Source organism: Patiria miniata, unplaced genomic scaffold, assembly GCF_015706575.1.
Source record: "Patiria miniata isolate m_02_andy unplaced genomic scaffold, ASM1570657v1 HiC_scaffold_11, whole genome shotgun sequence".
Lineage (NCBI taxonomy): Eukaryota > Metazoa > Echinodermata > Asteroidea > Valvatida > Asterinidae > Patiria > Patiria miniata.
The window spans coordinates 5,305,888-5,332,937 of NW_024037049.1; the positions used below are offsets into that span (position 1 = coordinate 5,305,888).

The 27,050-nt window shown below is 41.2% G+C and overlaps 2 protein-coding genes across 2 annotated transcripts; one reads left to right on the forward strand and one right to left on the reverse strand.

Moving 5' to 3' along the window:
- Nucleotides 1–79: 79 nt before the first annotated feature.
- Nucleotides 80–11,069, forward strand: LOC119742808 (protein PET117 homolog, mitochondrial-like). Its single transcript, XM_038218992.1, has 2 exons — nt 80–293; nt 10,015–11,069. Exons 1-2 carry the CDS (start codon nt 198–200, stop codon nt 10,162–10,164), a joined length of 246 nt encoding a protein of 81 aa, XP_038074920.1. The 5' UTR covers nt 80–197; the 3' UTR covers nt 10,165–11,069.
- A 3,580-nt stretch (nt 11,070–14,649) lies between these two features.
- LOC119742819 (proton-coupled folate transporter-like) lies at nt 14,650–25,150 on the reverse strand. Its single transcript, XM_038219003.1, has 6 exons — nt 24,084–25,150; nt 21,036–21,290; nt 20,452–20,535; nt 19,230–19,386; nt 16,100–16,137; nt 14,650–15,507 (listed from the first exon to the last, which is right to left on the reverse strand). Exons 1-6 carry the CDS (start codon nt 24,931–24,933, stop codon nt 15,422–15,424), a joined length of 1,470 nt encoding a protein of 489 aa, XP_038074931.1. The 5' UTR covers nt 24,934–25,150; the 3' UTR covers nt 14,650–15,421.
- Nucleotides 25,151–27,050: the final 1,900 nt, after the last annotated feature.

A 27,050-nucleotide genomic window follows, 5' to 3' on the forward strand; every position in this document is an offset into this window, starting at 1 on the left:
AATCTACTTTTTCAAGTGATTGAAGAATTGAAAAAAAATAATCCCTTTGCAAATAGTAAGAGAAATAAACTCTTGAGGGCGCTGTTCAGATTGATTCTAGTCTGTACCCGGCCCGGCTGGACGTGCATTTTCTTGTCTTTCGAGCTGGCATTATGTTTGGAAATGGAATGTTAGCTTAATCGCAATAAACACTGAAAATGTCGACTGGATCAAGAGTGTCTGTTGCTGCTTCTATTGTGATTGCAGCTGGAATTATCGCAGGTGTTCATTATAAAAAGAAAATCGATCAAGCTGTAAGTGAAATTTGGTAATGGTGTCACATACGAACTTGGCCTATGCATCGTGCGGGAATTTGCACGCCTGCGCACTTGCAGTCATTTTTAGAAAAATATGTCGGTGACTTGCCTACGTCACAGACAACCCGAACGTTTGCGGGTCAATCCAGGTCAATTCCCGCGCGGACCATCTATTTTTGAACCGATCGATATTGCGGTCGGCCGATATGTAATCTGATACGTTCCCACGCCACGGCCAAGCACTATGCATACATCCTGCATACAAATACGTATACGTGTATGTACATGTATTGGATGATCCAGGGGATCGGCGAGCTTCAAGTCAATTTTTTTTCAAATCGGAGTTCGACTCGAAGCTTGCTTCATTTTATTTTTGACCAAAATGCAATTTGGGATTACATGTATATTCAAAGTTACATAATAATACAGCAAATATGAAAGACCGTTTAGATCTCTACATCATTTGTTGTGAATAAGCCACTGGAAAACACAGTACAAAATAACTTTATTTAAGTTTAATAACTATTCAAAATCTGCACCTGTGGTTTTTAGTATTTTACGACGATGGAAAAAAAAACATTTTTAAAGTTCTTTATCCTTTTTTCCCCGGCATATTTTTAAAGTTATATTTCATTGTCATAGTGCTAGCCCAGGGCGGATAGGCATCGTGTCTTTTTGCTATCAGTCTTTATGTTATCATTTTAAAAATTATTGTGTTTTACAGGTATGTTTTATTCATAGGTTAATTTAAGTGTAAGTTTTACTATTGTCAGTTCTTGCATGCTGTTTTTACTGTTTTTACTCTTTGATTTACACCAGGACAAGAATGTGTTTGTTTTTAACTTAGATGACTAATACAAGTACGAATATGAATGTTCACCACTTGTCAATAATGTCGAGAAGTTATAACAACAAAGGCATGAAAATAAAAGGAAATACACTTGATGCCAACTTCACGAAAGGGGTAGATCATGGGGGCAATTCCGAAGAGTCGTCAAAGAACAGACGCAAAACAAACAATCCAGATTATAATCTCCCCCAGGCTAATACATAGTCAAAAACCCGTTCTTTAAAAATCGAATCAGAGTAAGTAAGCAGTAAGCAGTAAGCATGACAAGTCTTTTAAAAAATAGTTTTGAAATTTTTGAATCAAATTGCAAAAGGTTTTCAGCGTTTTTACGGAGGGACTAAATTATCAATCCAAAAATCATACCTTTTTTCAAAATTCTTGTTCCGGCTGAAATTGCACGCAACGAACATTTTTTGGAAAGAAGTCTGGGTCAAAATCAGATAAAATCAACGAAATCATAACAATCAAATCAATGTTGAGAAAACTTCACCTGAATGTCTTTTGATTTTTTACGAAGAGACAAATTCGTGCAAAGGGTGGGGAATGGGTATCGGTTATTTGCCAAAACAACAAGTGTGTGGGATTTAGTTTTCACGACCAGACAAACATCTATGGGGATTAGTTACGATACCGGTACCTCGCAATTGTTGTTCCATTATTCTGTAATTGGTACATCTTTGAAGTTTCATCTGTGTTTCAAAAGTTAGTCAGTAGTATGCGAAATGTTTATTCCAAATCGTGACCAACTTAAAACCTCTTTTCTGACAACCACTGCAAGTTCAACGGGTGCATTATGTTATACCTGTTCCCCAAACCTAACCCTAACCGTTAAACCCCAACACCTATTGCGGCAAATTCACCCCTTCGTGAAAACGCTGACAAATTGGAATAAGCGAAATCTGGATAAAGTCAACACTGATAACTCAAAACCTGAAAGTCAAACCATCCCTCCATGGTCAAAGAAAACTGCATAGTACTACGAAATAAAACAATATATATACCCTGATTAACCAAATTTCGAGTTGTTCCGTAGCTGCATGGGAGGCTATACTATCAAGGTTGGGGCCTTAGGCCTATATATCGCAAGTCCGACTCCTCCGATGATAAACCTGGACCCCCGCCACGCCTCGGAAGTCCGAAATTTCCAAATTATTAGGCGTCGGACTGATGAGGTGTCGGACCTAGGCGTCGGAATTTTATAACAGTTATGGGCCTTATATTAGATTTTGCCGGACTTGGGGCCTATATGCGTCTGACATAATTATATGAGGCTTAGCGGAGCCCTTAAGATTTCCCTTTAAGTCCAATGTTATTGAAAGGTCAGAAACGATGGAAAATGATGAATACTCCGAATACAAAATACTCTAAATAATTATGGAGAACTAGTGATCAAAGGCATCTTGTGAGCGAATAGTTCGACAGTACTGATTGTTATTCTCCTCTGATGTCATTGTGTATCGTCTAAACATGAGAATGCAGTTTCTATTTTGTTGGTTTCTGACAAAGGAAGGCATTTCAAATACATGTACTTTGCTCCAATTTTTAGAGAAAATATTCTGAACTTGCGGAAAAAGGACCCACCAAGTCAGAACGTCGGCCAAAGAGGCGAAAAAAGATATTTTTTTTTTGCATGCGGGAGGTGCTTGGTACGCCCACGGGGGTACGGACGTGCGGATCCAGATAATCCACCCTAAGAATTTCTGTGTAATAAGCCATGCTAGAGTAAACTTTTAAATAATAAAACATGAATCAATGAAGTTGGAGGCTCACTCGGATGGCAGGTAAGGGAGCCGCTGGTACGTTCAAGTTTGACACCACCGAGGAGAAAGAGAAGGCTGCCGGCCAAGGCTAATGTAGCTAAGGAGAAGGAGAGAATCAAGGCCAAGAAGGAACGGGAAATGAAAGCCAAGATTGCAGAAAAGCCAAGCAAGCCAAAATGGTGAATAAAGTCAAGAAACCCGCGCCGAAGAAGTCACCCAAGAAACCTGCCAAGAAAACGCCATCCAAGTCAAATATACATCTGTCAGCCAAGCCAGCCAAGAAGCCAGCCAAGAAGCCAGCCAGCAAGAACACATCGAGCAAGCAGAAGAAAGTGTCGGCCAAGCCTTCGAAGAAATCATCGAATCAACAAACTAAAACCAAAACGGCTCTTTTCAGAGCCACAACATTTTCACAAAATAGATATGAGATATTCGTTTCTGCAATTTGCATTTTTATTAAATTTTATATTTTTCATGATTACTGTTTTTAAGTTTTCTTATAAAGCCCCCCCCCCCAAAAAAACCCCCCAAAAACATCATTGCATGAAAATAAGATATTTTCACCCCATATTCCATTCCGCGCCAGGGGACAGCGCAAAGGGTGAATAAAAAAAACCATGATATTCCAACCTCCTGATTCGGAGTACTCTAAACCCCCCCCCCCCCCCCCCCACACACACACACACACCCACACTTAATTGCACAGGCGTAGAAGTGGGGACGCGGCCCCATCCCCCATTTGCCCCCATCCCCCATTCGCCCCTCCCCCCGTCCCTAACGCCCCCTTCCCCGGGGTCTGGATAATGGTGCACGGAAAAAAGGAAAAATTAGGAACAAAGGAAATTTTATCCCCGCCCCGCCCCAAGGGGTCGGGATAATTGGCAAGGCCAAAAGGGTCAATAAAAAATGTGCATGGAGTGTTCCCGGTGCACCGCCCCCTATCTCCCCACCCTTCCAACCTGCACTCCAACCCGCGGGCCTCCCTCACCCCACCCACTCAACCCCGTCCCGTCGCTTTGGGATAGTAAGGGACGAAAAAAAAGGCCATCAACAAACGGAATCCTTGCTTTGTAACGCTTCTTCCATAGCTCCTGCACGGGTGCATGTCTATGTTCCCCAATTCCGATGTTCCCTAATACCGATGTTCCTCGAAATCCTTACCAATATAACCCTAACCCTAACCCTAATCCTATGGATTTGGGGGAACATCGGTATTGGGGAACATCGGGTAGATCCCCTGCTCTGCTGCACGTACGTACGTGTATACTGTATGCAGACTAACTGATCATTCGCAATTTTTGGCATTTCCTTCGAAAAATGTCCATGCATATTGCTCGCGACCATCGCACAATCAAACCGACCACCCACATGTGGCACACCATTCGACAGCTAAAATCCTCAACTATTCGAAATAAATTCATTTGAATTTGAACCAAATACTGGAAAGAAGACAAACGGGATTGAAGAGATGGACTCCTACTCCTAGCGAGAGTGGCCGAAATTGATCGACGACGATGTCATGCGCGTATTTTAAAGCAAGAATTTGACGATTGCGTCATAAAATTCGGCGCTGTTCACCTAATTTGCATACGAAGGTTTCTGTGAATAGTTTGTCGTGGCCCCCACCCTCTGCCCCAAGGATCGGGATTATAATGCAAGGACCAAATCAAAAGAAGATTGAGAAATTCCAGGCCCTCCCAATCTGCGGCTCTCCGGGGATATTCAACCCTCCTGGTTCGGAGTACTATAACCCCTCCACCTCTCTCTCCCCCTCTCTCTCCCAGGAATGATATGCCATCCTCTTTGTTTTGGGAAATCCAACCCGTCCCCCCCCCCCCTCCACCCACGGGCAAGCAAGTCTGAATAAAATTACTTGAAGAATATGCAATCCTTTGTTTGGTAAATCCACCAGCCCTGCCCGCTCCCATACCCACCCACTGGGCATGCAGATTTGGAACTTAGAATCACTGGAAGAAAATCCCCCGACCCCCAACAACCCCTACCCGGCCTCAACCCCCACCCCAACCCAGTCTCGCAGTAAAAAAGAAAGTCTGGCCGGGAACGTAATTGCACCACCACCGTAAAAAGACAAAAATCACTGTTGGAAAAGAAAATAATTTCAGCTTTCTTGGCATGGCTTGAACCGCACACCCCGCCCCCGCCACACCCGGGGGTCTGAATATGATATCCAGGACAGGGGAAATGAAATGAAAGGGGTAGGCCTACTCCCAATAATGTAATGAAGGTGCATCATTCATCAGAAAACAAAACATCTTGCTTTTTAGATTAATTTTGTTTTTTTATTAGAACGCAAGCGGTGATGGCGTGATCAATTATTGAAAATCATTTGCAATTTTTGGCTGTTCCATCGAAAAATGCCAATGCATATTGCTCGCGACCATCGCACTATCAAATCGACCACCCACATGTGGCACACCATTCGACAGCTGAAAACCTCAACTATTCGGAATAAATTCATTTGAATTCGAACCAAATGTTGGAAAGAAGAAAAATAGGATTGAAGAGATGGACTCCCAGTGAGATTGGCCGAAGACGATGTCATGCGCGTAATGAAACAAGAACTTGACAATGACGTCATCATGAGCGGAGCTGTTCGCCTAGTTGCATACGAAGGTTTCTGTGAATAGTTTGTCGGGGCCCCCACCCTCTGTCTCCAAGGGTCGGGATATAATGCAATGACCAAACTCCGCTGGATCGACGGCCTCACCAGATGGAGCGGTCTCAGCGTGGATAAACTAACTGCGGCGACCCTTCAGCGAAGGAAATCACCCCTTCACCAGTCACACAACCCAGAAGAAGTGGACGGTTGTTGCGTCAACGGGCAGTAGCCTACGACGTCTGATGATGATGATGATGATGATGATGATGATGAAAACAAAAGAAGATTGGGAAATTCCAGGCCCTCCCCTTCTGATGCTCCCCGGGATATTCAACCCTCCTGGTTTGGAGTACCTTAACCCCCCCCCCCCCCACCCCCACCCCCGACTCATGCGGCCCCACCACCTCTCTCCCCCCAAGAGCAGCACGTCTTAAGATTAATAACTAAAAGAACATAAAGGACATTCCACCCTCTTTGTTTTGGGAAATCCCCCCGCCCCCACAACCCCTACCCGGCCTCAACGGGGTCCGCTCATAAGTCCGACGCCTCATAAATCCGACAAAATCACATCCCCTAACCAAATAAAGGCCCATAAGTCCGACGCCTCATAGGTCCGACGCCTAATAAATCTGACGCCTCATAGGTCGACGCCTCATAGCTCCGACGCCTCGTAAGTCCGACACTCGTTTTTCCGTTGTCGGACTTTTGAGGCGTTGGACTTATGAGGCGTCGGATCTATGAGGCGGAATAAATAAAGTCCGACGCCTCATAAGTCCGAAATTTCGGACTTATGAGGCGTCGGACCTATGAGGCGTCGGACTTATGATACGGTCCCGCCTCAACCCCGGCCCGGTCCATGATATCGCAGTAAAGAAAGTCTGGTCGGGAACGTCATTGCACCAAATTAAAAGACAAACTTCACTTGTTGGAAAAAACAATTTCAGCCCTCTTGGCGTGGTTTGAACACCACGCTCCGCCCGCCCCCCCCCCCCCCCCCCCCACCGCCCCATCCCCAGGGTCGGAATATGGTATCCAGGGCAGGGAAAAGGAAAAAAAGAAAGTGGTATTCCCAATAATAAAGTCACATCATTTATCAGAAAACAAAACATCTTGATTATTTGGTGACTGCTCTATGTTCCGACACCCCTATGTTCCGACAACCTAGATTGTGTTACTCCCGGTTAGGGTTTAGGGCTAGGAATAGGAATATGTGCAGTCGGAACATAGGGGTGTCGGAACATAGAGGTGTAACCGATTATTTTATTAATCTTGGGTTTTTATTAGAACGCGCGCGGTGCCGGCGGGCCGGATATAACCGGCGTGATCATTTGAAAATCATTCGCAATTTTTGGCAGTTCCAGTGATGAATTTCCATGCATTTTGCTCGCGACCATCGCACTATTAAACCGACCACCCACTTAGGCCACACCATTCGCCAGCTAAAAAACTCAACTACTCGGAATTAATTCATTTGATCTCAAACAAAATGTTGGAAGGAAGAAAAACAGGATTGAAAGATGGACTCCCTTGGACAATACGAAGTTTGAGTTACAAAAAGGAAAACGCTAAAACAATATTTTAATCGTCAAAACTCACCCTTTCATTTAACAATTTTGACTCTGTCTTCGGCAAAAGGAAGCGGACATGATTCTGTTGCTTTCAGCATGTAAATTTCTGGCAGGTGCATCCTCCGATGTAGGCCTACAGTGATATTATTCATAAAACTGAAGGAGTCTGGCCGAAAATTGGCCGAAGTAGATGTTTTGCGGGTAAGCAAGAATTTCATGATGATGCTATAATGAGCGGCGCTGTTTACCTAATTTGCATATCAAGATTTCTGTGTTGGTGGGGGCCCCCACCACCCATCGCCCACTAGGGTCGGGATATGTTGCAAGGACCGAAAAAAGAAAAGGAAATATGAAATTCCACCCTCCTCCTTTTGAGCCCCCCCCCCCGGATTTTAAGCTTCCTGGTTTTGAGTACTCTAACCCCGGCCCCCCTCTACACTCACGAGGCATCCTCCCCCACGCCCCCCCCCCCCTCCACCGGGAACCCCTTATGTGCACTCCCCTTCCATGGGGTCCTGATATGGTGCAGGTGTAAGAAATGAAAGACAGGAATTATTCCATTATCCTGGTTCTCAGTACCCCCCTCCCGTTCCTTTCCCCCCACCCAGGGGACCCCACCCCGCCCCTCAAGGTGTTGGGATATGTGCAATGGCCATTCAACCAAAGAATGTGCATATTCCACCCACTGTGTCTTTGTTCCCCCGCCCCCCCCCCATCCCCTCCCCCTCCCCCACCCCACCTGCAGGCCTCCCCCACCCCACCCGCGGGCCATCCCCACCCCAACCCACCGCCCAACTCCGTTGCATCGGGATACAGGGTAAAAGGGACAGAAAAAAAAAGAGACACACACACATTTCATCAAACGGGATCCCTTTAATCAAACGGGATCCCTTTAATCTTCGTAACCGCCTTTCACTGAGCTATATATATCTCCTGCACGTTGCACGTGTTTATATCACGTGATTACTTCACTATCGTTCGCAATTTTGGGCAGTTTTAGCGAGCAATTTTTATGCATATTGCTCGCGGCCATCGCCGTATCAGACCGGCCACCCACATGTGCCACACCATATCAAAGCTGAAAACCTGTTCTATATGGAACTAATTCCGGTTTTCCCGAACCAAATTCGAGAAGAGAGAAATTTAGGATTAAAAAGATGGACTCCCTCGAAAAATAAGAAGTTTTGATTCCTAAAAAAAAAACCGCTAAAAAATGTTTCAACTGTCAAAACTCAAGCAATAGGTCATCGATTTTGATGCTTTCTTCGGCAAAAGAAAGCAGATATCATGAGCTTTTCTACTGTAAATTTCTGGCATGTGCACTCTCCGATGCATAATGATTTCATTCATAAAACTGAAGCGAGTCGGGCTGAAATTGATGGCATGAGCGCAAGCACGAACTCAACGTTGACGTCATAATGAGGGGCGTGTTGACCCCAATTTGCATAGGTGAATTTCCGCGATAAGTTTGTATGTGGGTGTCACGCCCCAACTATCGCATCTGTCCCAACTGTAGTTCCACAGTTGGGCTGGCCCAACTATAGTTGGGCCTGTCCCAACTATAGTTGGGACAGTCCCAACTGTAAGTTCCATTGTTGGGCTGGCCCATCTATAGTTGGGCCACTTCGATCTTTTTATTTTGCGGTGTCCCAACTATAGTTTACATTGATGTACAACCATAAAACGTTCCCTACATCTCTGATACACGTCTGACTTTACTGGGGACCACTGAAATTAGCTATTGATGGGGCGAATCTATAGTTGGGCCACCCCAATCTTTTTATTTAGCGGTCCCAACTATAGTGTACATTGTTGTACGATTATAAAACATTTCCTACAACTCTAATACATCTGACTTTACTGGGGACCAATGAAATGATCTATGGGTGGGGACCATCTGTAGTTGGGCCACCGCAATATTTTTATTTGGCGGTTCCAACTATAGTTTACATTGATGTACGACTATAAAACATTCTCTACAGCTCTGCTTATTACATGTCCGACTTGAGACCTTTGACATTAGCTATGGTAGGGGCCCATCTATAGTTGGCCGGCCATGGCAATCTTTGAATTTTGCAAAATGTTGCTGGATAATAAAACCCAGCAGCTGGACAACTCATCCAACTAGGCAGTACCACGTGACCGGCCAGCCTTGCGGCATGCATGCACGACGAATACACGGTGCCAGCGCCGCGGAACATTTAATCCAACAAGATCTATCAAGCATGAAGCATCCGGCGCAACTCCAGTCCTAACTATAGTTGGGCCGACCCAACTGCTGCACTATAGTTGGGACAGTCCCAACTATAGTTGGGACCGATGCGATAGTTGGGGCGTGACAATGGTATTGGTAGGCCTTCGATCGAGTACGACTAGGGCAGGCTACGTCTTACTTTAAAGTGTTGTAAAGTGTAATTTGTAAAGAAATCCAAAATGACGAGAATTTGGTTTCTAGGAGCTAACTTTTTATCAGTTGTTTTTAACTGTATTCCTGAAAGATATACTGTGTAGTGTCCATTACATGCAACACTTGCGATTTTATCTCCTTGCAAATTTTGATCTAAAGCATGAGTGTTTTATTTTAACTGCAAGAAAAGAAGGAAACAATCCTATTTATTTGGGTTGCTTTTGCCACTAACAAATCTGCCCTAGGAATAGACTGGTTCCTGTCCCAGCAGTATTGGTTGTAATAGAGTGGCAAGAACCAGTGTACTTCGTGAAAATGAGTAATCATTCCAAAGCTAAATACGGGCTGATTTTTTTAAATCAATGTTTCATTCAAAAGCAGTTAACTTCTACATTGCAAGACAAAGAGTAAGTTGAAAACAAAGTCTTTTTTTATGGGTGATACTCAAAAATAGGACTGAAAATACATCTCAAATAACCGGTATGGTTCCTTCTTTTTTCATTATGGCTACAGAGGCTGCACCAAGGTGTACATAGAGATTTGGAGAGGCAGAGGAGAAAGCGACAAAACCAAAAAGACTTGGAGGAACAGATTGCTCTGACAAAACAACTAGAAGAAGAAAGAGACAGCCGGGATAAACAACGATGCCAAGTGACTTCGTGATTTGCAGAATCTTAAGCACTGTGAATGGGACACAGATTTTTAATGACCGGTGCAGCAGCTGTAAAACTCCTCCAAGATGTTATATGAATGATGGAGTTCACCTGAGATGCCATCAGCTGGAACTGCAAGTTCCCCCCCCCCCCATCACATGACTGTCATGTGATGTAGTTTGTGTCTCCACATGTGATGAGAGGTCTTAAAAAAACATGCCTGAGGCATTGCGATAATGTTCTGATCTTTATTTTCCAGTGAAGGAGGTTGTACCATCAAGAATGGCCTTCCCTGGTCCTGGCCTTCCCAGGTCCCGGCCCTCTTGGTAAAAGATAAACACAACTGAAGATCTAGTTTTAGAGGATTTCTAGAGGCAGTCTGATTCACGTCTAAAGATGCATGCAAAATATATTCCTTAACAAAGGGATAATTACCTTGCTTCTGGGTTCTAGCATAAAGGGCTTGAACTTTCATTTCATAGGGTCCTTAAAGTCGTCTCAGTTTCGGTCGTTTTAGGTAGTTTTTCTGCGCATGTAGGCTCATTCAGTCGAAATCATTAAAATTCATTATATGAAATGACATTCTTTGCATTATAAAATGAAAGGTTTATAATCATACATAATTCAATATAATGTAGTCAAAAATATCCATTGTAGTTAAAGAATGAATCCTCTTTTTGGGGTAGATGTTTTCAGAGGGAAATTTACTGTATTATTAACTGGTTGAAAAACAGCAATTCACTTGGCCGATATGATAGACATCTTAGAATTTTCCAAAAGCTATTAATTTTTTTCAGTGATTTGGATTTTTGCATTTTCAGAAGTATTAGTACATGAAAACAGCAGTGATATCGTTTCTGTTTGTGCTTAAAGTGGTCATTTAATTTTCCAAGTAAAGTAATAAACAAATTTTAAGAAAAATTCACAGTTCTTTCATGCGCCATTTTTTGTTTTGATCTGTTTTAATGCTTTTTACATAAAGTTATTTGGATTAGATGACTGAAATCCGTATCCAGAGAAACGCATGACAACAGCGCCCTCATGTGTCCAGAAATAAAATAATGCACACCGATTCCAAGTCCGAAGTACATTTGCCATTTTATTCAAATTATCATATAGCATAGATTTCTGCCCCCCTAAAAAAATGCTGGGAATGTTGTGCTGCATGTTGTGTAGACTACACTGATTGAGCAAATAATTATAAAAAACCTAGGGTAACAATTGTTTAACTGAGTACAGCACATATTAGTGGAGCTGCTTAGGTCCATTTATGGCCCAAATCGTGCACTTTGTGGTAAAAGCATGAAGTTTGGCAGGTTGGGTCCAAATGGGCTAGAATTCATTTTAAGATCGGGACCCATCCTGGATCTTGCCCATTTTGGGGGCGGAGCTTGATTGTTTTTTTAAAAGGGGTGCAAACAATACAAACTCATAAAAATCGTATTTAACATCCATTTTCCTTGTTTTTCTATGGTTTGAAATAAACTTAAACATAAAATATAACATTCTATAGCATTCGAACACCAGTTAATTTCCACCCATTTTGTGGGCGTGGCCTAAATGTACAAAAGAGGCGGTATATATTAGCAGTTTGGTTCTAATATGGAAAACATTATTCGGTTTGGTAGTAAAATCCTGAAAATTGGCCAGTTAAAATGGGCTGAAAATAATTTTAAGAGGTGAACACATCTTGGATCTTGCACAATTTTGGGGGGGCGGAGCTTGATTTTTCAAAAAGGGGAGTGCAAAATATTAAAAAACTCAGAAAAACTGTATTTAACATCCATTTCCCTTTGTTCTTCATGCTTGAAATAAACTTAGACATGAGAAATAACTTTATGAGAAATAACACGTTAAAATTGTTCAGCAGCAGGATTCCAGTCGAACCAGTGAGTTTGGTGGTTTGAGACATCATCTTACATTGAAAGACGTCATCTTACATTGCCGACGCACATGGCTATGGCGACGCGCGCGCATACCAGAAACCAGAGCCGTTTTTGGCCTAATAATCGTTTTCTTCGTTTCGTATGAATAAAAAGGAGTAAATGCTTCAGATTTCAAATATGCATTTGTCATTTACAAGGCTGGGTTGGGGCAACCTTGAAATTATAAAGCAAAATAATTCTGCGCAAAAACTACTGCATTTATTAAAGTTCATAAAGTACAAATGATACCATATGTTTGTGTGAATAAAGCATGGCATTTGCCTTTTCTACCACTTTCGAAGCATTTACTCGCATCTGTATGAATGAAAATTAAGCAAACACTTTAACTAAAAACCATTTGCTCTTGAGTAAATGGCCTGCAAAATGTAAAGCTTTACATGTTTATAAGTTTGCAGAAAATAAAACTATCGTAACCGAAATGGAAAGCGGCACCGGGGAGGGTCACGTGCTGGAGGACAGATACAAAAAAAAGCGCATCAAACGCGACGAACGCAATGCCGTTTACGTGCACAATGCGCTGTGCATCGGCACCCATGGTCTACATGTGGATTGGGTTTTCAGTCCATACCTGATTCCGTGGGTTTTCCCCGGACTATTCTTCTGGGGTTTTCCTCCCACCTCTAAAACTGTAATTTTTTCTCATTGTCTTCTCTCTACGTTTTTTGGGGGGGGTTTGCGAGCTACAGTGCCTGGGGCATGCACTTTTGAGGATCCTTGGTTTCATTACCAGAAAAAAAATATTTATCGTTTACTTCGTTTCGTATGAATATAAAGGAGTAAATGCTTCAGATTTTAAATATGCACTTGTCATTTACAAGGCTGGTTTGGGGCAACCTTGAAATTATAAAGTAAAATACTTCTGCGCAAAAACTACTGCATTTATTAAAGTTCATAAAGTACAAATGATACCATGTTCGTATGAATAAAACATGGCATTTGCTTTTGCTACCATTTTGAAGCATTTACTCGCATCTGTACGAATGAAAATTAAGCAAACACTTTTACTAAAAACCGTTTGCTAAATTCTGAAAATAATTACTTTTACCTTTAAGCTTTTGCTACACTATAAGCGTTTACTTCGTTTCTTATGAATAAAAAGGAGTAAATGCTACTAATTTTAAATATTTACTAGTCATATTTCAAGGTTGGGTTGGGGCTACCTTGAAAATATAAAAGCACATAATTTTGCGCAAAAATTACTGCATTTATTAATGTTAATCGCGAAAAAGTACAAATAATACCATACGGTAGTTCGTATGAATAAAAACTGGCATTTGCATTACTCCCATCTGTACGTTTCGTATGAATATAAAGGAGTAAATGCTTCAGATTTCAAATATGCACTTGTCATTCACAAGGCTGGGTTGGGGCAACCTTGAAATTATAAAGCAAATAATTCTGCGCAAAAGCTACAGCATTTATCATATGTTAATCGCGAAAAATTAATATTAACAAAGTTCATAAAGTACAAATGATACCATGTTCGTATGAATAAAACATGGCATTTGCTTTTACTTCCAATTTTGAAGCATTTACTAGCATCTGTATGAATGAAAATTAAGCAAACACGTTCGTGTAGGTTTTATATGAATTAATCCCTAATCCCTATGATCTCAGAATAAATACAAGATTTCTATTGTTTTAGCCACTGTGACCTTGACCCTTGACCAAGAACGATCCACAAACCAAATTTGAAGTTCACATGTAAAGTGACCTTGACCCTTGACCTTTCGGCCCCAAATGCAATAGGCTTCTTAGGATTACCAAGAAAAATACACAAACCAAATTTGAAGTTCATATGATTTTGATAGTGCTACATGCAGAACTTCATTAAAAAAATGTGTCCTGCCATTTGGGTTTCCTTTTTTTTGACTCACCCTGTGTAAGTTACTTGTAGACAATGATAACAATTTAGATATGATTTTTTTTATAGCCGCCTACTTTAAAATGTAGCTCCACCCCTAAAGGGCAACAACTAGTCTTGCAACCATTTAAACCGATGGAAAAGTTGTGTTTTTACCAGCAAAAATGATGATTTTCCCTCGTTTGAATCAAGCTGCTCCAATGTACCGCCTCTTTACATATTTAAGCCACGCCCGCAAAAGGGTGAAAATAACACGTTAGAATGTTAGAATTTACATCCACTTTGTTTCAAAGCATGAGAAACAAAGTGAATGTAAAATACAGTTTTTTGAGTTTTCTTTTTTTGCACTCCCCTTTTTGAAAAATCAAGCTCCGCCCCCCAAATGGGCAAGATCCAAGATGCGTTCACCTCTAAAAATTATGTTCGCCCATTTCAATTGGACATGCCAATTTTCAGAATTTTACCACCAAACTGAATGATGTTTTCCATATTAGAACCAAACTGCTAATATATACCGCCTCTTTTACCATTTAGACCACGCCCACAAAATGGGTGGAAAATTAACAGGTGTTAGAATGCTAGAATGTCTTATTTCATGTTTAAGTTTATTTCAAAGCGTAAAAAACCAAGGAAATTTGATGTTAAATACAGTTTTCATGAGTTTGTATTGTTTGCACCCCTTTTTTTAAAAATCAAGCTCCGCCCCCAAAATGGGCAAGATCCAGGATGGGTCCCGATCTTAAAATGATTTTTAGCCCATTTTGACCCCACATGCCGAATTTCATGCTTTTACCACAAAGTGCACAATTTTTCGCTTAGCATCTCCACTATATGTAGGTCCTATGCTTATTTTGTGAGAACAGAAGTGATTCTACAAAGGGCGTTTCCAAAACTAAAAAAAAAATTACAACCCCCCAAATAAAGTGATTTCTAACGAAGTTTTAGCTTAACATTATCAATGAATTCCCATGATACCATGATCTCGCCCACGTCAAGAAACCAACACTACATTTAATTCCCTTCTATTATATTACATTCGTCTATATATTATTGGCATTTCACCGTATTTAAGCTTTGAAATTCCCGCAAAAACTACCATGAAGCCCAGTACATAAAAAACAGCATTTTTAGGCCTACTTCCGAGGGACTGTTTTTTGTTTTGGCCGGATGAGGCGAGGCGAAGGTACATCCTAAGCTTTACTTCGAATCTGCTATGTAAAAACTACTAAATGCAAACCTCTTAAATATTTTGGTATACACATTTGTTTTGTTACAAAAATTAATAAATTATGGTAATAGGCCTATTCATCATACCATTGCAACAGAGGTGGAAACCTACGGAAGAACATCCTTGTATAACATAACGACTAAATCTACTTATTTCATGTAAACGAGAATTTATAAAGTAAAATTCCCCACCCAATATTCATCGAACCATCTAAGTTTAAGACGTTCATTCACTTTGTTTTGGCAGAAAATAGCTCAATCTCCTCTTCATTGCCATCGTACGAGTTGATCAGCTGCTGTCGAGCATCCGTTTTATCTGCAATAAGAAAATCGGGAAAGAAATACGAAATCCAGTTATTTGTGATTTGTAGCTATAGATAGAAATTTGAAGATGTACTGTCTGTGCTCTTCAGGGGATATTTACCCGCCCAATACTTTGTGAAGACTGGTCTTTTCCATTCAAATGCCCTTTTTTTTCACCAGCGCTTACCCCCCCCCCCCCAAGAAAAAAAAATTGGAAGTGGTGCCCTTTTTTGTACTCTCTGCCGTTCCGGGAGCCTTTTTGTGCATTTCACGAAAAGCGCCATATATTGTCAGTTAGTGTGCATAATCGTCGGTTTTGAACATCGCCGCCATGGTACCAGCCCCCCTTTTGATTTTACGGAGGCCAAGTGTCTGGAGAGAAAAAAACGTGTCTACATTTCACCACGGATGTGCAAGTGCCCTTTTCAAGAAATATCCCCCCCAATAAAAATGACCGTGCTGCGTACGTCACTGTTGGGGGCAAATGAAATTCATCATCGGGGAGAGCTCAATCATTAATTGCAAAAAAATCGTATATATATGCAGCGTGTGAAAGCCACAACTAAACTTAACCTTTCACTTTTTAAACTAGCTCAAGCATTTACCTTTCTTGTCTAGATGGCCACTCAAACACCACATATACCTGCAGTTAAGAAATGATTCATAAAGAACTCTCAATAAAATTTGAATGAATATGCCCAGCCTGCCTATCTATAATATCCACACCAACCTGATTATTCTATAGAATTCTATATCATCCGATTGCCACACAAGTCATTACATGTACCATGATCATCGTCGACATTATATCATTTATATCACTACAACAGATACTGCCATGCTCGCCTTCAGTTCACCACTCAAGATCGATACCTAAAGGCAAAAGCCAAAACTTAAAGGTCGGCTTTACAGGCCTACATATCATTTGGTTTAAATGCATTTCGTATACTTTTTGGGGGAAGCTATAACATTGCTAAAATCCTTAACCCTAAAAGGGCCGGGGGCGGAATCCCCCCTTCAACTTTTTCCGCGACCCTTGCAAAAAAATGTCCCGACCCGAGCTTTCCTGACTTTTTAGCCTCGAGTCTTGCGCATCTTTTGATACCAAAAACATAGAATTCCGACCATGGGTTTATATATACCGCGCAGGGATTTTTTTCGGCGCTGCGCGCTGTGAAAACTGAATTTCCCCATTAATGTAAACAAAGCAGAACTATCACTGGTGCATATGAATAATTAATTAGGCATAATTTCAAAACCCTTTAATCAAAAGTCATGAAATTTCTTGGGTATGTTAATATTAAGTTGTATTATGCATGCATCGAGTTTCATAATTTTTCGTCACTCAATGGCCGAGATCTGAGGGGAATCCGCCCCCCCCCCCCGGCTGTGAGATGGTCAAAATAACCCGGCTCCTTTAGGGTTGAGAAGGGTGCATAAAAACCAACTTGTTGAACTTTCAACTCAGTGGACACTAAACACTTAAAAAAAGAGCGAAAAAAACAAATGCACAATTTTGTAGGGTCCCGTGACTGGACTCCGTTTTAACGCACGTTAAAAAAAACTGCCCGCGGGCACATTTTCTCAAACCACGGTACCTTCAATAAATTTTCTTCCGAATGATACTTTTTCAGGCGAAATAATTTCACAGGGTATTTAGTACCAGTCCTGTCCGACTTTGAGCAACGGGACTTTTTCTTTAAATCGTTAGGTGCGTTTCCGAGTAACTGCAAATGTTTCTACGTGTCCCATACTGTTAACTCATACATTCGCTTGTCCTTTTCCAACTTACTTGGGACTATAATGGTTCTCGTGTCAATTTGTTGCTGCAAACGAATTTGCATAGGGCCTACCAGTTTGTTTTTGGTGCGAAAATGTAAACAAGGAAAATGTTATCTTCTCATCGGCTGTACTAAGCATTATTATGTGGATATCTAAAACAGAGCCCAACTTTCTTTAACTCCAACAGTGAATTCCCCATTTTAATATGACTCTTTACACATCATATAGGGGTTAGGGTTAATGTTATTTGGGTTTAAATACCAGGTATCTGAAACGTCTATAAATGCCTGAACAAATACATGCATAATAACCCTGGTCACTCACACACAAAAATACAGCACTCCACGCAGTGAATACTTTGTATACTGTATTACCACTCTTCCAATCTTGTAAATTCTTTAAACTGTTAAGGTCACCTTATTGTATCCGAACCTAATCTGTTCAACTCAAATTTCCTTTTTTAAGGCCGCCACAGAAATCCGCATGAACGCTCTCCAAAGCAACAAGAAGTTTTGTGGAACGTGGAACTGATTGAACCGGCTTTGCAGGCTGGTGATTATGAAAAGTTTTTTTTGGTGGCCTATTGTGTGCGAACAATATTTTTTTTTATGTTGGTATAATATTGCGAGCCGATCTGTGAAAAGGCAACAGCGCCATGTCTATAGTTGACCTCTGGCGCAGTTGCCTTTTGAACAGTCATATACCATGGGTAGTTCGGATTCTCATTTCGAACGAAGAAACCGCCACAAACAGGCATGTGTTGATGCAAAAATTAGGCTCATGTGCATAACTATGAATTAAAGTGAATCTGATACGAATAACGTCAAGCTGGATTTCTGTTCGGGACTCGGTTTTTTTTTACACGGTACATGTCGAGGTCTCTTTTAAATTCAGAGTTCAGACCAAAATAACAAAATCATAAAAATCCAAGACTCGATTAAATTGTGAGTTTAATGACCTTAAGAATCCGGATAAAAGATGAAAAACAATGGGTCTCGAGACCGGTGGTGATACCAATACCAATCTCGATTACGCTACTGGTCCCGGCTGAGACCACTAATCACCACGTATAAACAACTACGCGAAAACACAGCTTGTATTTGAAGGCCGTTTCACCATCCATTGTCTATTGTTGTATTGTTTCCGACCGGTCCGGTCACCTGACTTCACCTTCATGCGCGCATGCAGAGATCATGAAAGCTACCAGCATTTTGATAACACAGCTAGTACTCAATTGCATTGACAGTTTAGGCTCATTTTAATTACCAGGGTGACCGTACGGTCAGAGCCAAATTCTACTAAATGCACATAAAAAATCTGTCAGATTTATCGAAAATCTGCCAATTTCCCCAGAAGAACTCGAAATACACTATAAACACTTAAAATCACATGCAGATTGGTAGTATTGCCTTAATTAAGATTCAAATTACATAATGTACAATCTAGTCACATAAAGATGTTGTGAAAGTATTGGTAAATTTCTGGCAAAACACGGATCCAGCCATGACAAAGTCGTTTCCCAGTGAACCTCAGCACCCATAGACCAGCCAACCTGTCCCATTATGCAAGGGTTTGTTTGAAAGTATTGAAGCTTTAATTTTTAACCAAAGGTACACTTTTTTTGTTTAAATTTGCTGTTTTTCTGTCAAATAACCATTTTTGCAGAATTCTGCCAGAAATCTGCCAAAAAAATTCCATTCTGTCAAATTTTCTGTCAAACTCGTTTTTTAACAAAAATTCTGTCAATATTAGCCGAAAATCGGCTAAAACGGTCACCCTGTTAATTACCACGTAGCCCGATAAGGGAAACGGCCTAGGCGCATAAATATTGAAATTGTAATTATTAGGCTAGGAAAGGGGGAGTAATGGGATAGTCTCTCATGAAAAGGTGTTCGTAAATTTAAACACAAATAAATCCACTACTATAACCATTTTCCCAAAACAATGACTTACGTTATTATGGATAACAACATGACAAAAAAGATGCCCATGCCCAGAAAGGGTAGGCGTGGCCAGATTGTCAGTGTTGCGGCGTACAACATCTGAAAGAAGACTCTGCCTACGACGTGACATATACTCTGGATAAGCATCGTACAGGCAAACAGGGCTCCTGAAAAAGCAAAATAAGAACGGCGATTCTCACATTGGGGTGTGTAAAGAAGGACATATTGTCGGCTGATTAATATGCAGCCATGCATCAGTACAGTGGCGGATTCCAGATTTGTTTCAAAAAGGGGTGGGTAGGGCTGGAGTGTTTGAAGTCCAGGGATTCTCAAGGGGAGGGAGTAGATAGAATGTTGAATCAACACTTTGGCCCGAAGCATGATTAAGCAATATTTGCAACTGTATGGAGTTATGGATTTTCCCCTAATGAACATAATAAACATATGGCGAAATGGGAAGTTGGCTGGCTTTTACAACAAAAAGTATTGCCACCGATATTTCAGGTTATCGATTTTTTTTCTTCCAATACGGTCAAAGATTTTAGAATCCATGGCCCAACCAACATGTAAATTTACTACCTATTTACATGTCAGTGAGGGTGCATGCATGCATGTACATAATGACTGAACTGCAAATCGAATGTGCATTACGTCCTGGCCTACTTCCCGTAGATCAACCGAGAAATTATCGCCATCCTAGTTGTTTGTTATCTCATTGGAGAATCGATTACATTCAATGTTAATCTTTACATTAAAGTGCCAAGCTCCTATAACGCACGGACATTCCAACTTGCAACAGTCAATCGAAACCAATGTCAATTTGACGGCAAAGAATATTAGCCATATTGTAATAGAAAAACAAATATCAAACCACCATGCCAAGCCTGTATCAAGTTACGGTAATTACATGAGTCTCCCAAGGATCACTTTAATTACGTGGTTGTATATTCATGCGTGTACAACTCCAATAACGGAATTGCTGAATCATCCTTGATAACTTTTGTGTCGCTGGTCTAATTTTTTTTTATTTTTACCGACGCCCAACAATAAAACGGATCCTTTTGGGGGATGGGGATCAAAATCCATGTCCTAAAAATCCATCAGATCTACTTCCCCACCCCCCTTTTTGGGGGGCAGAGGGAATAACGGTCAAAACCCGAAAATGTTAGTCACTGTACTAGTCCTATAGTCCATAACTACCGACTCACAACAGGAATTGACTGGTAAATTACCGAATTCATCAGGATCTACCAGCTTGCATTTGATGGATGAGATGAGCGTGTTTGGAAATCCTCCTAAACATCCAACCACCGGCACTGCAAGAAAAAAAACATTTTTATGAGAGATTAAATTTCATTGATACGGGAGACTAAAACTAAACTTTCAATGACATTTGAAACAATTAATATGAAAATCAAGAATTCCATCAAATCAGTATTGGATTTTTTTCATTGCCTGGAACGTAGGATTATTTTTTCTGCTTGATGCAACGACAACTCAAAACTTTTTTTTAAGTAGTTAAATAACAAGTAAACCTTGAAGTTTAAACAAAGTCGATCATTTTGAGAAAACAGAGAAAACGTATGAACATTATCTTGGGTCTCGAAACCTTCAATGTTACTTCTTCCAAACGATAACATTTCAGGAGAAATAATTTCACAGGGTATTTGATACCAGTCGACAGTTAGTTTTCTGGTTTCATAACTGCAAATGTCCCGACGTGGCTTTAACAGGCTTACTTAATGAAAACATACTTTGCACCACACACTATCCACTTGGCATTCCACATTGAGTAGATTAAGGAAAACTGACATACCTAGCATCATCATGAGGGTGCTGGAGGCGAATGCCCTCAGCACCAGGGAGGCTGACGTGGACAGCAGTGTAGTCATGGCGATAATCATGTCCAGTCGGATGGTCCAGTGGCTGAAGTACAGGAAGAGCAGTGGTATTCCCACGGCTAGGATCATACCCTTGACAGCATCTTTGACTGAGAGGTAGGCCAGGAGGGTGGAGTCAGCCCAGCTCAGTGGGGGGCTGCTGGTGTACAGACGGGTCAAATCCATCTCTCCTGCAAGGGCGGATCCAGAACACAATTTTGGGGGGGGGGCCAAAACAAAATTGGTCCCCCCAAAAAGTGGTCTAAAAAATTACGGCGTGGGGTTCGGGGCCCGCTAGGGCCCCGAATTTTTTTTGGATTCTAGATGCTCTGTGGTGCGATCTGAGGCAATTTCTGACCACTTTAACAAATTTTTTTTGAGGAAAAGATGGTGGTGTACTCATTGCCTGCCTTTATTGCGATGTCACATTAAAAAAAAAAAAATTGGTTTCGTTTTTTGGGGGGGGGGGGGGGGGGCCATGGCCCCCTTTGGCCCCCCCCCCCCTGGATCCGCCCTTGCTCTCCTGAGGATGAAAGTCAATTCAAACGATCATTCTCAAGATTATTTGTCACAACAGTGTATAGACGGATCCGGGAGAGGGAAATGGGTGGGGGTGGGTGGGTTTCAGGCTGGCAAGTGTATTTTTTTGTAATTCTGTTAGTTATTCATCCAGAAGACGAGTGAAGACGACTACATTTAAATCGATGCTACTTATACCCTTTCCCTTTAACGGATTTGTGATGTATATGAACAAACAGAGCGCCCCAACGTCAAATGAGTTCCAGCCTCCCCTTCGCCCAAATTTGCAACAGCCAGCCTGTCGGTTATCCCCTCACCCCACCACCATATAGGATATTTAGGAAAAACTCATCACTAATTCGACATGAAACCACTTTTTGCCGTCCATTTTAATCGTAATACCTGTCAAATAAATACATTTTTCATGTACTGGACCACAGTTAAAATATATACCTTGTATATGCCCGTTTTTAGATCTCTATAGCACTTTGACACAGGTCCATTTTTTTTAGTCCAAGAATGTATGGTAAGAGATAGTACGTGCGAATAAAAGGTCCATGAAACAAGACAAGATTCACAATAGCTATAGGCACTAAACAACAAGTCTTTCATGGATCTGGTATACACAATGAGCCGGATGTAGGCCATTACTGGGTAACTTATACGATAACACTGCCCGGTTTTTTTTCAACAAAAACAGCCAGGCCACTTCACGAGTGACAGTCACTCAGGCAGTCAGCCATAGTCATTCAGGTTCAAAGAGGTTTACAGGCCGGCCCTCTCTGAGACCAACCAAAAAAACCAACTCTTTACTGTTCACTGAACCGTAACTATAAGTTCAACAGACTGTAGTACCATCTGTTTGTGATGGAGGTTTCAGTTACCGGTCTATTATTACGAAGGACTTATTACTCGGCCCGTATCATCATCGTCATAAATTATTATGGACGACACCAGATCCGTTTTAGATTAACAATTAAGCTCTGCATCAATCGATCTGCATTAACCTGAACAACTGAACAATTCAAACACATGCTAAAAAGTTCATTAATTATGAATTTGTGACAATCAAGTTGTTAAATATGAATTGCAACGTAGAAGACAAATTATAAAAGCATTGAATATGAACAATCGTCAGAAACAGAAATCGATCTTGATTTCTCCCATCCTTACGGTATATAATTTTTTTCAGGTATGGATTTTTTTTTTTTACCTCGTCAACACTTATGAAAACCAAAACATGTTGGATGTTATTCGTTATGCCAGGCAATAATCTAATAGTAACAAAAATCATGCTTAATACTCCACGAAGATGAATGAAGTATAAATTCGACAAAATTCAACCAATTCCGTTAATTTTGTCTTCGTTAAGTTAATTCACGTGAAGAAATCAACTGAATCAATTGGCCAAAAAGATTCTGCACATGTTTGCAATCTGTCTCATGTAGTTGTTGCTTTCTGGTTCGTATTTCCAAGGTTCTGAGCTGAATGTATAATGGTGGCGCGGCCTAGTGGCCCATAGTGACCAATATGGAGAGGGCCCGGTTGCAGCCTTCAGGATTAACAACAAAACAAATCCCATTCTCTGGAGATAAATGGGGAAAATTATTCCTATACAGAAACAGCCTACGCGGGTTAGGATTTTATATGTTGCTTTGTGTGAGAAACCTTCAAGCTTATAAAGGATTACAATAAAGCCGTCAAAGGGTCATCCTCGCTAGCCAGGGTCAAGTCCGGGCAAATATGAATTCACAGAATGTCCAATTGGATCGCTTGTGACTATCAGCTGTGACTGTCAACACGAAGTCATCACCGGTACACAACAGTCGCCTTAATTTTTGTCAAGTCTACAATGGCAACAATAGGGTGCCAAAAGGGTCGAATATCGTCGATAATTCATTTGTTGAGAAAATACACTTCAAGTCAGGAAAGCAAACTCATACGGGTCACATTAGTTATGCTTGATGACCAATGTGTCCACGTCATCTGTGCAAAGCACAACGCGACATGCCAAAAATATAAATTAGCCTAAGCTTAATTTTGTTATCTTCATGTATGTACATTTCGTATAATTTAGTTTTACGCATGGCGCACTGTATATACGCAATACATAATAGGGACACGGAATATGGTGGTTTTGTAACTTCAGAATCTCAAAAATCATACTCACCACAAACATGATCATTGTCACACACAAGTAAACCATCGATGTAACTGAACAACATCAATTATTTTTGCTTTTCCTGCAAACTTCTTCAAAATTAACAGGAAGCGACTTTTTTTGCATTGTGTACATACTTATGATGGTATTCACTGCAAACAAATGTTGAAAAATAACCCCCAACAAAATTGGTACTGAAAAACGTAAAACAAATACTTTGTTTGTCACCCGCTTACACCTTGCACAAAACCAACAATTAAGTAACGTCTGAAAATTATATCTCCTAATTATTTCTTTTATATACCTGAGGATCCAAGTGAGGATAATATGCCAACTGTCTGGTTGATCAGAAGAAGCTGCCTCCTGTTCTCAGTTCTCCAGATAACATAAACCATGAGAGTCCGCTTCAAACTCCAGCTCACATCGGAGCAAATTTTTTGAGGCGAACAATTAGCGTCTTGTGAGTTTACCTCCTGAAATGCTCGAACATCAATTGTCTCTTGTAACCAGTAGCGGACGTAGAGAAGAACAACCCCCTGGCTAAGGATGATGATGAAGTAGACTAAGCCATCGTAGTTGACGTAGAGTAGGGCTGAGGCTAGCATCATACCTACAGGCCCACCTATCAAACCCATGGATTCCATGACACCCAGTCTAAAACTTCTGTCTGAATGGTCTGTAATATCGCATATATAGCTCATTGTGGCAATGTAAGACGCCTGGTAGTAACCGAACAGTCCCATCAGAGCTGAACTGAAGAAGACATAATAGAGAGGGAGTTGCAAGAAGTAGTAGTGTATGAAATAACTGGCGGATCCCAACATCAGGCCAAGCGATGGTAGCACAAGGAGCCCCCGGCGACCGAACCTATCACTGGCTGATCCGTACACGCACGAGACCAGGGCACCGAGAAGGTTCGCACAGGCGTCAAGATAGAAACACCAAGTTGCAACATCATCCCGTACCGTCTGGCCGTCAGGCATGTCGCTGTCCAGGCCCGATGAGTCTTCATCAATACCACACAAGGTTTGATTGTGGCTTGATATACACACCTTCCGAAGGATAAGAGCCCTGGTCGCTCTATACTGCATTGCGAGCGCCATTGTGAAAATGAACCTGATCGGTTCCACTGTCACCCGTTGCAAAACTTCCATAACTTAATTTAAGTAATGCACCTCGATCAGATGTCGGTAATACATGCAACAGCTTAATTCGTTGCTGCTGATGTCAGTCGGGTTTCACTCTCCTATCTGACCGAAAACCCCAAAGAACGCCTGCTATTCACTCTGTGAATTCTCAGCATATGTTGAATTCAGTATGATGTGTGTAATTACTTATAGCTAGACGCGTGGTGCAATGTCATGTCGGTGCACTACCCAAAATGCTGGTGGTTTCATCCAGTGGTGGGGTGCGTGACGCTTGGCGTAGGCTCAGGGATTCACAAACAATATACTGACTCATGGGCGTCACGAGGGGGGGGGGGGGGCAAGGGGGGCGCTTGCCCCCCCCCCCCCCCCCCCCCGAAAAGCCAAAAAAAAAGGAAGCAAAAAAAAAGCGAACAAAACTTGAAAAGAAAAAGAGGCGCGAAGTCATAGTGGTGCAAATTTAATGAGTTGGGGGGGGGAGCAAAATGTCCCTGCCCCCTCTAAAACTGATAAATCGAGAATTTGTTGAGAAATACAAGAATTTTTTGGGAAAAATATGTTTTGCCCCCCTCTAGAAAAAATCCTGGCGACGCCCACGGTACTGACTGTAAGGACAACAATCGTTCATGGGTGGCATTCAAGTTAATACTAAACAAAAATTACGGTTCTGCATCGCTGGACCGGACAAAAAAAAATTAGCATAGAATTTTAAAGGCAGTACCGATTGAATGAGAAAACCTTGCTCAAAGTAAAGAAATATCACGTGAAATTATTCCGCCTGAAATGTTATCGTTTGCAAGAAAGCAATAAATGAAGGTGGTTTTCGATAATTCGATAAATACTGCGAGGACTACACCCATCCCCTCGGAAAGGGACTTCGATGTCACTTAGGCCTATACTATGTGCTAACCGGCTGAACTAATCATGTCCCTAGTGCTTGTTAAAGATGTATTTTCTGTGCTATTTTCGAGTTTCATACTGATTCCTTTAGTTGCAATTTTTTTCTAGCACTACAAAAGTTATTCACTTTTGAATGATGAGATATTGACCGAAAAAACGGCCCATTATTATTAATTTATTAATGTACAATTCGAATTATGGCTGCCAGTCAATAATTCCGTTCTCTGGCTGGTTCCTGCCCCACAATCAGTATCGATAATGTACGGATCGGGAGCCAGTCTGACCAAAATTGTGCAAAGGTTTTCTTTTATTTGTTTTCGCAAAATATACAGTACTGTGCTGAAACTTCGACGGGTCAGCTGTTATGCCACCGTACCTATGCACCGTAATATATGAACTGTTAGTTGTAATACTGGAAAGTTCCCATTGTGTAGAAGGAAATAGGACCTGATAATATTTAGTATAATTTATTTTCCGGAATAATTATTATAGTGTTAATCATTTACGACAGATAGCCTACTGTTTTTATGTTCGCCAGTTCAGTGAATAATGCAAATTCTAAACAGCAGAATGTATATTGCCATCAGAATTTGAAGCTCATTTAGACTTTTTCAAAACAGAAGTTAAAAAATAAAGAGGGAAAAAAAAGTCGAAATCAGTGAATTAAAAGAATTAAGCGGATGGGAGAACTATGGAGGAGTACACAACTGTGAAGTTAATACAAAATGTGGAATTTTATCTCCGGTGCACGGTAAGTGGGATAGGCTATATTATACAACGCCTGAATAAATCCCCGTCATCTGATTGTTGGGTTGTTGATCACGTGTCATTGAATTATTCGTCCCAACGAACAGCGCGGCCGCAAAATAGAAGTTCCATTCCATGGTAAATGGAGTTACATTTCACGGTCACATTTTTGACAGCTCTGACCAATCAGATGACGAGGATTCGGGTATTGTATAAAACAATTAATGAGTGTGTCACATTCGTGCAATGGAAAGAATAATTTCATTCGGTGACAGATGGCTGCACGTCATGAAATTATTCTTGCCATTGCACTCACAAACATGCATTATTTGTACATGTATACCGTAATTATATCTACTTTTAGCTGCCTATGGGCTCCGTGTGCAAACAAAGAGGGCGCCCTTTTACCTAGCAACGACGTCCCATGGGTGGGACATTTAGCTGGTTGACGCGCACCGTTCCTTGTGTGTGACCATTGC

What these genes read in the sequence shown, in the direction of transcription:
- LOC119742808 (XM_038218992.1), top strand. Translation starts at nt 198, where the DNA reads ATGTCGACTGGATCAAGAGTGTCTGTTGCTGCTTCTATTGTGATTGCA. An exon ending in AAAAGAAAATCGATCAAGCT is followed by an intron (nt 294 to 10,014) that starts GTAAGTGAAATT and finishes TTATGGCTACAG; the next exon opens with AGGCTGCACCAAGGTGTACA.
- LOC119742819 (XM_038219003.1), bottom strand. Translation starts at nt 24,933, where the DNA reads ATGGAAGTTTTGCAACGGGTGACAGTGGAACCGATCAGGTTCATTTTC. An exon ending in ATCCTCACTTGGATCCTCAG is followed by an intron (nt 21,291 to 24,083) that starts GTATATAAAAGA and finishes CCGCCCTTGCAG; the next exon opens with GAGAGATGGATTTGACCCGT. An exon ending in CACCCTCATGATGATGCTAG is followed by an intron (nt 20,536 to 21,035) that starts GTATGTCAGTTT and finishes TTTTTCTTGCAG; the next exon opens with TGCCGGTGGTTGGATGTTTA.